The sequence below is a fragment of the Palaemon carinicauda genome, chromosome 6 (assembly GCF_036898095.1).
Source record: "Palaemon carinicauda isolate YSFRI2023 chromosome 6, ASM3689809v2, whole genome shotgun sequence".
Classification (NCBI taxonomy): Eukaryota; Metazoa; Arthropoda; class Malacostraca; order Decapoda; family Palaemonidae; genus Palaemon; species Palaemon carinicauda.
In genome coordinates, this window is record NC_090730.1 from 20,702,947 (window position 1) to 20,716,687 (window position 13,741).

The 13,741-nt window shown below is 39.7% G+C and overlaps 1 protein-coding gene across 1 annotated transcript in view; it reads left to right on the forward strand.

Annotated features, from left to right (window-relative positions):
- Positions 1-13,741, forward strand: part of LOC137642487 (enoyl-[acyl-carrier-protein] reductase, mitochondrial-like) — a 101,625-nt gene that overhangs the window by 39,976 nt on the left and 47,908 nt on the right. The window contains exons 2-3 of the mRNA XM_068375079.1: positions 1,034-1,273; positions 8,602-8,754. Of these exons, the coding sequence (XP_068231180.1) occupies positions 1,034-1,273; positions 8,602-8,754 (393 nt within the window). The remainder of the gene's footprint in view (positions 1-1,033; positions 1,274-8,601; positions 8,755-13,741) is intronic.

Consider the following 13,741-nt stretch of genomic DNA (forward strand, 5'->3'; position numbering starts at 1 on the left):
ACATTCTCACTTAAGTGAGAAAGATCGTTGTTTACTTAAGGTCAAGATGCACGAAGTAAGAGCGATAGCAACTTCCGTGGCTTTTAAGCAAAACAGGTCTCTGCGAAGTATTATGGACGCGACCTTTTGGAGGAGCAAGTCGGTGTTCGCTTCATTTTACTTAAAAGACGTCCAGACTCTTTATGAGGACTGCTACACCCTGGGTCCATTCGTTGCAGCGAGTGCAATAGTGGGTGAGGGTTCTACCACTACATTCCCTTAATCCCAATATCCTTTTAATCTTCTCTTGAAATGTTTTTAATCTTGTCTTGGGTTGTACGGAAGACTGGGAAGTCTTTCGCATCCTTTTTGATTTGGCGGGTGGTCAAATGTCGTTTCTTGAGAGCGCCCAGATTAAGGGTATTGATGAGGTCCTGTTGTATGGGTGGTCGCCCTGGATATAACAGCTCCTGGGAGTCTTTCAGCATCCTGAGAGGATGGCTGGGCTTCGTGAGGAAAGCGGACTAATAAGGCAGAGTAATCGTCAGAGTCAGCTTCCTTACCAGGTACCTATATTTAAGTGGGTTTTGTTATGATATAATTGTCAAAAACTCATGAGCATATACGCCTTTATTGTATTAATACTGGTCTATACCCACCACCATGGGTGTGAATCAGCTATTATATATTCACCGGCTAAGTTTAATATTTAAAAATGATATTTTGATTATAAAATAAATTTTTGAATATACTTACCCGGTGAATATATAAATTAAAGGCCCTCCCTTCCTCCCCGATAGAGACCCAGCGGACTGAGAAGAACTGGAGACCTTGACAAGTATATGCGGTATCTGGCCGATAGTCGGCGCTGGTGGTCACACCCGCAACCTTCATGGCGATCGCTCGCGAGTTTTTGGTATCTGTCGAGCCGTCCGAGACGTCAGCTATTATATATTCACCGGGTAAGTATATTCAAAAATTTATTTTATAATCAAAATATCATTTTTAATTTTCGGTTGTATTTTTATCAAGGGAATGGCATTTTTCTTTACAGGTTCTTGTACGAATGTTAGCAGCTACAGTGAATCCTGCTGATATAAATACTATCCAGGGTGTGTATGCAATTAAACCCCCTCTGCCCAGCATACCAGGTAATGAAGGGGTGGGAGAAGTTATTGAAGTAGGCAGTGATGTTGAGGGAGATATAAAACCAGGTTGCAGAGTTATTCCTAGACTTAATGCTTGGGGAACATGGAGAACTCATGCATTGGCAGATTATGGAGATCTCATTAAGGTAATTTCCTTGTTTAAGACTGCTTATAATTCCTAAAAATGCAATAGTGAGATAAATAATTTAGAATGTGTACCAATGATTTATAAAGTACATTTAATATCAGACCTGAACTTTTGCAGGAAGGCCTTGAATTCTGTAAAGTTATTTGTTCCTACACTTATACAAATCATTGTCTATTACTTACAATAGATAATAACAAAGCAGTTGAAATTATAACGAGGTGTAAACAGACAGGTAGTTACCTACGGTAGCGGGGAATTGACTCCCCCACTGGCTCACTGACAATTCACTTGGACTACAGCCGTCAGGGAGAACAGACATTCTCGCTGGATAGAGTTTTCGACATACTTAATTCTATCTTCTTTCTTTTTCAGCATGCTTATGAATTGTATTTTGAAGAGCTTTTGGTGAGTGTTTAGTGCCTTATCGAGTGTAAGAAGTGTTTCTGCCCCTGGGTTCCTACAGAGGTTTTGACCACATCCAAAGGCAAGAATTCTTGGAAGTGTTTGTGTTAATAGCCTTTTAGTTTCATCCCTGCCTGGCGTTTGGGGGATGGGACAACATTGCTTATGTGGTTATCACCCTTGGGAAAGCAGTCTTCAGTGTCCTTGGAGTCATCCTGGAGGTGGTTTAACCACAACCTTGCACTTAATACTTACTTTGTCTTTCCTTGACTTAGAGAGGCCTTCCCCTTTCAGCTTGAGTAGGAGTCCTTAGGACTTCGAGTGAGACGTTCCCATGGAGGAACCACCCACAGGAATAGGAGCAGCCCTTCGCAGAAGGTAGTAGCTCTTCAGGTTTTTCTTGTTCTTCCTCCCGTCCCCCCCAGATGCTGAAGCCTTGACGAGGAGAAGGTTGCTTAAGGATTAGCAGCTAGGCTCTTATGAACTGTGGGAACTGCTTTCCCACTGGACCTTAGTCAGCACTTTCTCTTTTCCTTTTGGTTATTTCTTTTATTCTCCCATCTCTTCCTCTTGGGCATGAACTTTTTGATGACTTTGGCTAGTTTGATTATACTTTGGCTGCTTCTTTGGATTTGGCACAGTGTAGGATGGACGGCATTCCATCTCAACATGTACCAATTTAGATCCCATCACCCTCTAGCAGACCTCATTGGGTGCAGACCAAGTCTGTTAAGAGTCGGGCTCCAGTGATCCGGTTTTAAGTCACCCATATTTGCGGGTAATGGGTGACGCCAGGCATTGGAGTCGTCGGTGCGAGGGGCTAACTACCCCCACTGACCAGTGTACGCTCACCTAAAGAGAGGCAGCCCCTCTCTAATAGAGGACTGGTTCCCGCTGAAGCCCCTTCTCATGTTGGGCCACATGGGATAGGAGGATTGACATCCTTCGATAAGAGGTGGATAACCCGGCTTGCTGCTTCTATAAAAACCAACCCCCTCGGTTGACGACCTCGAAAATACACACATGGACCTCGGTACAGAGAGCTTCAACTCATGTTCTGATATTGTAACATTAGAACCTAGTTCACATTATGTAAAGAATGATTATAGGAAAACACTAGAGAAGATTTGATTAATTGATTGATTGATTTGAAGTTCTCTGGCATCCTGACTAGAGAAGAAGAGAGTGAGAGTAAGAAATGATGACAGTACAGAAAAATATAGAAAAGTAGAAGTATTACCTGGTCACTATGAAGTAGTGAATTATGAAAATTTTTATTTTGGAATTTGAAAATGGAAGACATGAGCATGTGAATGTTTTTAAAGCTAATATGGAAATAGTTAATATATGTGGAGGGCAGCCAAAAATTCTTCCCCAGGGAAATAGAAGTCTCTTGATAGAGACACCATCCCCAATACAAAGCGAAAGATTAGAAACACTTTCAAAATAAGATGGTCATAGTGTCAAATGCGTTTCGCACCCCACTTTCAACCAGAGTAGGGGTGTGATATATGCTCCAGAATTGCTAGACATAGAGGAAAAAGAAATTGAGGATGAACTGAGAAGTCAAGGAGTAGTAAAAGTACTGTATGGGTGGTAGGTTGGCCAAGGCACCAGCCACCGGTTGAGATACTACCGCTATAGAGTTGTTTGGTCCTTTCACTGACCAGGTAGTACTACATTGACTCCCTCTCTGATTACTCCCTACACATATACCGAATGGTCTGGCCTATTTACACATTCTCTTTTCTCATGCACCTGACAACAGTAAGATAACCGAAAAATTCTTCTTCAGTCAAGGGGTTAATTACTATGGTAGCAGCTCTTCTAAGAAAAGGACACACTGAAATCAAACCATACTTCTTGGGTAGTGCCATAGCCTCTGTACCATGGTCTTTCAGTATCTTAGGCTAGAATTCTCTTTCTTGAGGGTACACTCAGGCACACTATTTTATCTGTTTCCTTATTTTCTTTCCTCACGGGGCTATTTTCCATGTTGGAGCCCTTGGGCTTATAGCATCCTGCTGTTCCAACTAGGGTTGTAGCTTAGCTAGTAATAATGATACCTCTGACAAAGACAAACTTTGTTTTACTGTCCCCTTCCAATTTCTGGTAAAGGCGGTATATTGCCATGGCGTACCAGATTCAGGTAAAATACTCAATAAGGAAGCATAATATTGAGTTTAAGAATGTGACATCTTTTGTCCCTCCTCTAATAAATGTGAAGGGTATAATATATATTTTTGGATTCATACATTTCTTACATTTGCTACCTTATGATCTTTTTTATAATTCATTTTATGGAATCTTTTAAAGTTTATACTAAGCTCTGGAACTAATGAATGTCTAATCTTAAATTACGTACTGTATGTCAACTCAGAAAGTGGATTGTATTATCAAGTGGATTAAAATTGTGAGTCATACTTATTCTCAAATATGTAATCAGGAAGTTTAAATTTCCTTGTAGGAATGAACAACCTGCCACCTCCTGCTTTGGGAGCAAGTCTCCATATGATAGATTTATGGTTTGTATCCTTGTCAGACCAAATTGCTAATTGTGTAATCAATTTGCATTTTTCCTAGAATACAAACTCATTGTCTCACATAACCCCTCTCTGTTGTTCCTTTTACCAAAAGAGAACTTAAGTCCAAAATAATGAGTAGCAGTGCTATTCCCCATACATTCACACAAATACCTCTCCCTACTGCTAGGGCACCACAGCCCACCCACCCCTGTTATCCGCAACAAATGAAGTTTCATACGCTGAATCCCCTACTGCTGCTACCTCCACGATCACCAAAACGGTCGGAGGAAGCAGCAGGGCCTACCAGAACTGCGTCACAATCGCTCGCCATTCATTCCTATTTCTAGCACGCTGTCTTGCCTCTCTCACATCTATCCTCCTATTACCTAGAGCTTTCTTCACTCCATCCATCCCCCCAAACCTTGGCCTTCCTCTTGTACTTCTCCCCTCAACTCATGCATTCATCACCTTCTTTAGCAGACAGCCACTTTCCATTCTCTCGACATGGCCAAACCACCTCAACACATTCAATTCCACTCTAATTGCTAACTCATTTCTTACACCCATTCTCACCCTCACTACTTTGTTCCTAACCCTATTTAATTGAGATGCACCAGCCATACTCCTCAGGTACTTCATCTTAAACACATTCAATTTCTGTCTCCCCAGTCACTTTCATTCCTCACAACGCCTATCCATACATCACAGTTGGTACAATCACTTTCTCATACAGAACTCTCTTTACATTCATTCCTAACCCTCTATTCTTTACTACTTTCTTCCCTGCCCCTAACACTTTGCATCCTTCATTCACTCTGTGACGCACATCTACTTCCACTCCACCATTTGCTGCAACAACAGACCCCAAGTACTTAAACTGATCCACCTCCTCAAGTAACTCTCCATTCAACATGACATTCAACCTCGCACCACCTTCCCTTCTCTTACATCTCATAACCTTACTCTTACCCACATTAACTCTTGACTTCCTTCTCACATACCATTCCAAACTCTGTCACTTAACAACCAGGCTTTTCGCGAGTCTGCAACCAATACGGTATCATCCGCAAACAACAACTGATTTACCTCCCATTCATGATCACTCGTCTATCAGTTTCAATCCTCGACCAAGTACTCAAGCATTCACCTCTCTCAAACTGCATCAACAAACAAATTGAACAACCATAGCGACATCACACATCCCTGTCTCAGCCCCACTCTCACTGGAAACCACTCGCTCACTTCATTTTCTATCCTAACACATGCTTTACTACCTATGTAGAAACTTTTCACTGCTTGTAGCACCATATAACCTCATCATATTCCACATCGCTTCCCTATCAACTCTATCATACACTTTCTCCAGATCTAAAAACGTAACATACATCTTTCCTTTTGCTAAATATTTCTCGCGTATCTGCCTAACTTTAAAAATCTGATTCATACATCCCCTACCTCTTCTAAGACCACCCTGTACTTCTAAGATTGCATTCTCTGTTTTATCCTTAACCCTTTTGATTATTACTCTACCATACACTTTTCCAACCACACTCAACAAACTAATGCCCTTTGAATTACAACACTCAAGCACATCTCCCTTACCTTTATATAGTAGTACAATACACGCACACACCCAGTCTACTGGTACCATTTACAACATGAAACACATATTCAACAATCTCACCAACCATTCAAGTACAGTTACACCCCCTTCCTTTAACATCTCACTTCTCATACCATTCATACCAGGTGCTTTTCCTACTCTCGTTTCATCTAGAATTCTCGTCACTTCCTTTCTTATAATCTCTCTCTCATTCTCTCCTATCAGTGGCACCTCAACACCTGCAACAGCAAATATATCTGCTTCCCTATTACCCTCAACATTTATCAAACTTTCAAAATATTCCACCCACCATTTTCTTGCCTCCTCTTTTTAACAACCTTCCACTTCCATCTTTCACTGTCTCTTCAATTCTCAAACCACCCTTCCTTACTCTCTTAACTTCTTTCCAAAACTTCTTATCATTCTCTTCATATGAACGACCCAAACCCTGACCCCAACTCCAGTCAGCCACCTTACGTTTTACTTCCACATTTTGCTTTCTAGTTCTTTCATACTTCTCTACACTATTACTCTGCAGCCATTCTTCAAATGCCCTCTTTTTCTCTTCCACTTTTATCTTAACTCCTTCATTCCACCATTCACTACCCTTCCTCATGCTGCCTCCAACAATCCTCTTGCCACACACATCACTTGCAATCCCAACAAAATTGTCCTTTACTAACTTCCACTCCTTTCTCTCACTTTCACTCTGTCATATGCCATTTCCATCCTTTTTTGATATTCACTTTTTACCTCTGGTTTTATTAACTCTTCAACCTTCACTACCTCCCTTTTACATCCCCCACTCTATTGCTACAAGTAATTTTCCTTCCACCAAAATATTATCAGATATACCGTTAGTCATACCCCTAAACATGTGCATGGCTTTCAATCTTCTAAACATTCTTCTAGTTATCAACACAATCCATTAATGCCCTTTCTACCACTCTTCCATTTGTCACTCTTACCCATATATACTTGTTATTATCTTCCTTTTTGAAAAAAACTACAACTTATTACCGTCTCTTGCTCAACCCACATATTTACCAGTCTCCTGCCACTCTAATTTTCACCCGGTACGCCATACTTCCCAGTGACACATACCTCTATAACGTTATAGATGCTTAGACAGCATGTATAACGTTCAAAACGCTTCCAGAAGAATAAAAATCACTGCCAGATCTTTGCCCATACAGCATCTCCTACTCTAGCATTTAAGTCACCCAAGACAATTACATAATTCTTTCTACCCAGTCCTTCTACACACCTAGTTAATTCATTCCAAAATTCACTCCGCTCTTCACTTTTCTTACAACCTGGCCCATACAGACTAACAAAAGCCCAACATTCCCTACCCAACCTAACCCTTACCCGCATTAACCTAGATGATATCTCCTTCCATTCCTCTATTTTACTTGTCATCCATTCACTCAGCAATAAAGCCATACCCTCTCTTGCTCTTCCCCTTTCAATCTCAGATACTCGTCACTTCAAATATCACTTCACTCTCCCCTTTTATCTTTGTCTCACATAAAGCCAATATATCCATCCTTCTATTCCTAAACATACTTCCAATCTCATATCTTTTACTCTCTGTCGTACTACATCCATGCACATTCAGACACCCCAAAACTAGAGTGCGGGGAGCAGTCATTCTCCCCCCAGCTCCATCTCTTTGATATCTCACAAAATTAAGATAGAGGAGAGGGGGGGTTCCCAGTCCCCTCGTCCCATCCCTGTTAGTGGCCTCTTACAACAAACAGGAATATGTTGGCGCTATTCTAATTGTTGTGATGCCCCCGCAGCCACGTGGTGTAGAACAACATTTTTTGTATTCTACAAAAAATGTAAGCCATTGACAAGATTTGCAATTTTATTCCTGTTTGGACCTATTTACCCTTTCATGTTAAAGAAAGACACCTCGATCTAGTTCTTTTATTCATCTCATTTGCGCTTCAACCCTACTAGATCAGTGTTTATTGGGATACAGGCTTTTCTGCTGTGGAAACAGTTATTAATCTTATCACATGTCCTATTGGCAAACATAGAGTTACAACCTATAAAGGATCCAGTTGTGATCCTTTGTCAATTCTAAAGCTATTGTAGTTTCACATTTGAAAGGTCTTCAGTCTCCTTGTCCTAGTTCAATTCTAAATTCTATAGATATTCAGACATGTAAACAGGTGACGATGTATCAAAATGAAAAAAAAAAAAATATTAAACTATTTATAAAATATACTATGCATTTTTTATTTTTACAAACCTACCAGCTTAGTTAAGGTTCCACCATACTACCCCACATTTCTTGAACTTGGTCCAAACAACACTAGGAACGAATTAAACCTCTCAAGGTGCAGCTCCACTTGGAAGCCTAATTGGCCTGGTGTGTAATTTGTTTCCTTCTTAATGCCCATCTGAATATGCTTGCATAAAAGTGATGGATTTTTAGTATAAATTACTTTATTTCTGAAGATTTTATATTTTTACCACCACACAATTTCAAAATATAAGCAACAAGTTTGGCCATCACAAATTTATTTATAACTGTAAAGTATTTGAAATTGCCCCTCTTTATAGATGTACATGTCTAATATATCCATTTATGTTCTTTCTGTGGTCATAGAAATGTACTTTACCAACATTTATGGAGAGTTTTCCATGATCATAATTACTCACTCATTTAAGTATAGATTCAAGTATTTTTTTCTTAACAAGCTCAGCCTAACAATTACAGCTTATTGTGACTTGCAATGTTCACTTCACTCATTTTTCCTTAAACCTTTATTATATTTTCAGATTCCTTCTGACATTGATTTGGCTATGGCAGCTACAATTGCTGTGAATCCTGGCACAGCTTATCGAATGTTGAAAGACTTTGTACCCCTAAGTACTGGCGATGTTGTTATCCAAAATGGTGCAAACTCAGCAGTGGGACAAGCAGTTATCCAGGTAAAAAATCCAGTGGAAGCTCCCCCTCCCCCTGCAAAAGGAAGTTGCAAGGCTGGAGTTCATATGATCTCTGAAATTAATTGTATATGCTGTACTATACTTATCTACATTTAACCTAATTTTTATTTGCTGTATTCTCCTGAAAAACAGCTTCAAAACATCCCTATTAACACTAGAGTTTTGAAGATAATTATTTTACTAGACTTTTAGGATTTAAAGATTGCCAACAGATGGCAGTGCTTAGCTATGTGTACGTCATATTTTGCTTTTGTTTGCCAACAACACACACTAGATTGAGCACTTTTGTTAGAGACTTCAGATCATTGCATCATTAGTTTTAGTATTGTTGTTCATATTAACTTTTTAATATTCTCAAAGTAAGTCCTCGTACTCATCTGAGATTAGATTTCATTAAGGTTATTGAAGCTCTCGTCTTTACAACACTCGCTTTGACTTGCATTATATGTGTGTCATATATAGATATGTAGAAGCAGGCTTTCTGTGGTAGTCTATGGAGGTGAGGAATGTCATCATCTTTTAGATGCATATAGTGTATGGCATGTCATGTGAGATACATCTTAGAATTAGGAAGGAGAGAGATAAAGCTTCAAAATGTACAAATATGATTCTCCCAATGGCATGTCCAGAAATCCAGGGTGAAATGAAGAAGTCTCCCCTCCCCCCCTTCTAGAATGTTGATCTCCTTTTCTTTAACATTCTTATGTTTGTCCTTTATCACCCAAGAAAAAGAAAGAATTGCAGAACATTGTAACTTTGACTTTAAAATTTTCAAGCTCAAGATGAAGAAAATAGTATTTAATTCAGTGAAATCACTCAATGATTCTCTTTAATAATTTGTTTATTGTTTCTCCAATTATTTTCTTCACTGGGCTCTATTCCCTCTTAGGTTCCTTCGACATGTAGCATTTAACTTTTTACCTAAGGTTGCAAGTTGGCTATTAATGATAAATCCAGTGACTATTCTTACCTTACTCTTCCTAAGAGTGAGTCCGTGCAAGGTGCGTCACCTTCAACTGTATTTCCATAGTCTTTCCACCAACTGCCACTAAAGTTGAAAAAATGCCAGAAATTGTGAATCCCTCATCTTTTTCATCGACCCTTATCTCCTCCCGCCATGCTTCCAAACTTTCTACTATGCCTTGTGTACCTGTTAGCTTATATCCCTAGATACTAATTGAATCCACTGTTAAGAGAAGGAAACATGATATTGCACCCCCCAAGTATCTCTTGTCATCTTTGTAAGTCCATCTCTATCATGAAGGATTTTTTTATCACATTGTAAAATATCCTCGTCTTAGTAAGTCCATCTGTATCATGAAGGATTTTGATCACACTGTAAAATCTTCCAAATCTACCGCACCTCCTGCCGTGTTGAATGTGAACATTACTTTTCTTTTGCACATAGCCATTGCCTTTTACATCATACTCTTCATGCCACTGATTTTCACTTCTGCTCATCTCAATATTTTTTCACGTGCCTTCGTGTCTCCTTTCTCCTCGTTGTATACTTTTACTCTTCATGCTCAAGGTCATTATGATCCTACTTTATTTTTCCTTAAACCTCTCTCTGCTTTGGATTTGATCTCATTCTTCCCTCCAACCAATTTCAAGATACCCACACATTTCCAAAGTTCTTTTTCCTCTAGCATTACAGAAGAAATCTGTCTTATCTTCCGCACCTCCTGCTTATGACAAAACTTGTACGTACCGTACTGTAATTTGTGCCACCCTTGATTTCGGATCCTTTTAATGACTCTATTCTCTCACTCTCTCTCCAAGTAACCCTGATTCAGATTTCAATTTTCTTCTTTTACAGTCTTTTATTTGCTCCTAAATAAGATCGAAGAATTTTATCTTGTCAACATTAGTACTGTGTCTCTTAGTTAGTTGTTCATTCCTGTGTGCACATTATGTAGGCATTTCTCAAGATGTTTGTCTAGCACTACTGCTGTTTGATTTTACCAAAAAAAAAAAAAGACTATAAATGAAGTGCCACTAGAAATAATACTTATTTTCTTGTCCACACTTACTGTGGTTATTCAAAAGATTGCATAATCTGTAAAAAAAAGAAAATCTCATTCATCAGTAGATTCAAGGTCAACAATTTTTTATCCAAGTAATAAAAACAACACATTGCATTTATAATTCCTTTCATAAAGAAAGAGTACCATTGTATATAAACACAAATTTACTTTCTATCATACGGTATGTGATTATTTGGCACTAACATACTAAAGGATTGGTTCATAACCTCTTAATGATTTATTTATTCTGTCTTAAATACATATCATTTCTCTCTTTATAGGGAATATACTTTTGACAAAGCTGAAAACTAGCCGTAAGACTTATTAAGGTATAACTACCCACCGCTAGTTAGTGAGGCGTAGTCTATACGTATAACTACCTACTGCTAGTTAGCGGGGCGTAGTAGGTAGTACCGTGTCCCTACTCACACTCACACCTGTGCTATATTGCCACTTTTGCTTTTGTCTCGTGGGAGTGAGGACATTCCGTTCTCTCTCCCCCGTTAACAAACTGGCTTTGACTTTTCTAGTTCTGGAGTTCTTGGGTTTTAGGGTCCTGTCTTTTGGGCTTGTCCAGCCTTGAATGTCTCCTTCTTTCAGCTTCTGAGACGGTTCCCCATTCCCTTTTTCCTGCATGCAGTCTCTCTGCTTGTTGGACTCTCCTTGTATCGAGTGTTGGGAATGACCATTCTCCCTGTGGATGAGATGGGTAGGTGGCCAAGAGAAACAGGGTGAGAAACTTAGGTGATATTCAAATTAATATAAATAATGACTCGGTGCCGATATCTAGTAAAGTTCAAGATCTAGGTGTATTTCTTGACTGTAACCTGTCTCTAAATGCCCAAATAAATAATGTAATAAAAAGTGCTGGTTATCATCTAAGAAATATTGCGTTTATAAAAAAGTACCTGGACGAACATTCTGTAAAGAAACTTGTGATAAACTGTGTTATTACCAGAATTGACTACTGCAACTCTATCTACTACAATTTACCAAAAGTCCAACTTAAGAAGTTACAAAACAATAAACAGGAGCAAGACTGATAAAAGGTGTCCCACCTAGAGAAAGGATCACCCCTATACTAATTGATTTACACTGGCTGACGATTAAAGCGAGAATTGAATTTGAAATATGTACAATAACCCACCAAGTTATCAGAACCGGTCATCCAAAATACTTAAGAGAATTGCTACATATTGCGCAGCCAACAAATCATGTCGACACGAGAATAGTTACAGATGGCTTCAAACTGTTGGAACCTAGATTTATGTCCACTTTGGGCTCCAGAGCCTTTAAATATGCGGCCCTGAGACTATATAATAAGCTTGCACGATATATTCGAATGATTGAAGACATTAAGGCTTTCAAGAGGAAACTGAAGACTTTCTTATTTCATGAGTCTTTTGACAATGACGATTTAACAGTAAATGAACAATATGTGACTTGAAAAGATAAATACTGTGAACGAACAAGATAAAACGACAGTGGAGGTCCTGTAGAGAGTGGTGTTCCCTTGCTGTATGGGACCAGAAAAGCAGCCATCAAAGTAAAGTAAAGTAAAGAAACCCTTACTTCCTTTGCCATCAGCTCAATCCCTCTACTCATAATCTGCTTACTCTTTCTCCTCCAAAGGACAGTCAAGTAAGAGTGATGGCCGCTTTAGAGGTAATGCATCAATAGAGCTCTCACAACCCCCAAACATCCTGTAGGTGCAGACATCGTCGCTTTGCTTAGCGAAGCGGCGGCATCCACTGCCGGGGGTCTCTCCCATTGCCGCTTACGGCAACTCCTGCCTTCCTTGGGGCTTTTGTGTCTCCCAGCTAAGGAATGGTTTGTCGAGAGAACTACAGTTAAGGGCACAACAGGAGTGCATAGCTGCCTCCCGAAGGATTTACCAGTTATCCTTTCCAAGAACCTTGAGGTAATGCACCAACAGTTTTCTCATGCTTTAGTGGCAGACTTCTTTGCCCTAATTCCTCCTTATGCGAGAGTTTGAGGGCAACCGCTGCTCCTCTTAGTTACCAGTCAGGTTTACTTGGGTTTCACCTTCGTACGAGGGTGATCCAGAAACTGTTTGAATGAAAGCAGTTTCAACCGGTGCTCTTCAGAGTTACCTGTCTGGATTTTCTCCCTCATTCTTCCTAATGGTGGAGTATAAGGGTGACCTAAAAGGAGCTTGAACAAAAGTAGTGTCAACCAGGATCCTCGGAATTACCAGTCAGGTTTTCTCCCTCATTCCTCCTAATGCTGGGATATGAGGGTGACCTAGAAATTGCTTGAATGGAAGCAGTTTTAAACAGTGCTCCTCAGAGTTACCGGTTGGGGTTTTCTCCCTCGTCCCTATTATTGCTGGAGTACGAGGTTGACCCAGAATCTACTTGAACGAAAGCAGTTTCAACCGGTGCTCCTCAGAGTCACATGTCAGAGTTTTTCCCCTCATTCCTCCTATTGCTGGATTACTAGGGTAACCCAGAAACTGATTGCGGCTATGTTTCACAGGCAGCTCTCAATGCCGACCTTCAACTTGAGCTCAGCTCGTTGATGGGAAGCAAAGAGTGCTGCCCATAGTCTGCCTCCAGGTGCTGGACAACTTCTCCATCCAGGTAAAAGTTACACCAGGTGTTGGGCAACTTTCCCTTCTGAGGGAGAGTCACCATCCACAAGCCACTGTCCAGCAATCTTCCCATTTACGTGGAGAATTGCCAACAGCGGCAACTCAAAATACAGTACAGATTGTGCAATTCTTTACATTACTCATACTGTACAGTACAGTTTTTTTTGTCTTAGTTCATTGATGTTTATGGATTTGTGTGTTTTTTTTTTTTTTTTTTTTTTTTTTGATAGTTTTTACTAAAAAATAATTCCTCAACCTTTGTAATTCAGCAATAAAATCAATACAGTCAGACCTTATCATTCATGGGGTATATGACAACAGAGACACC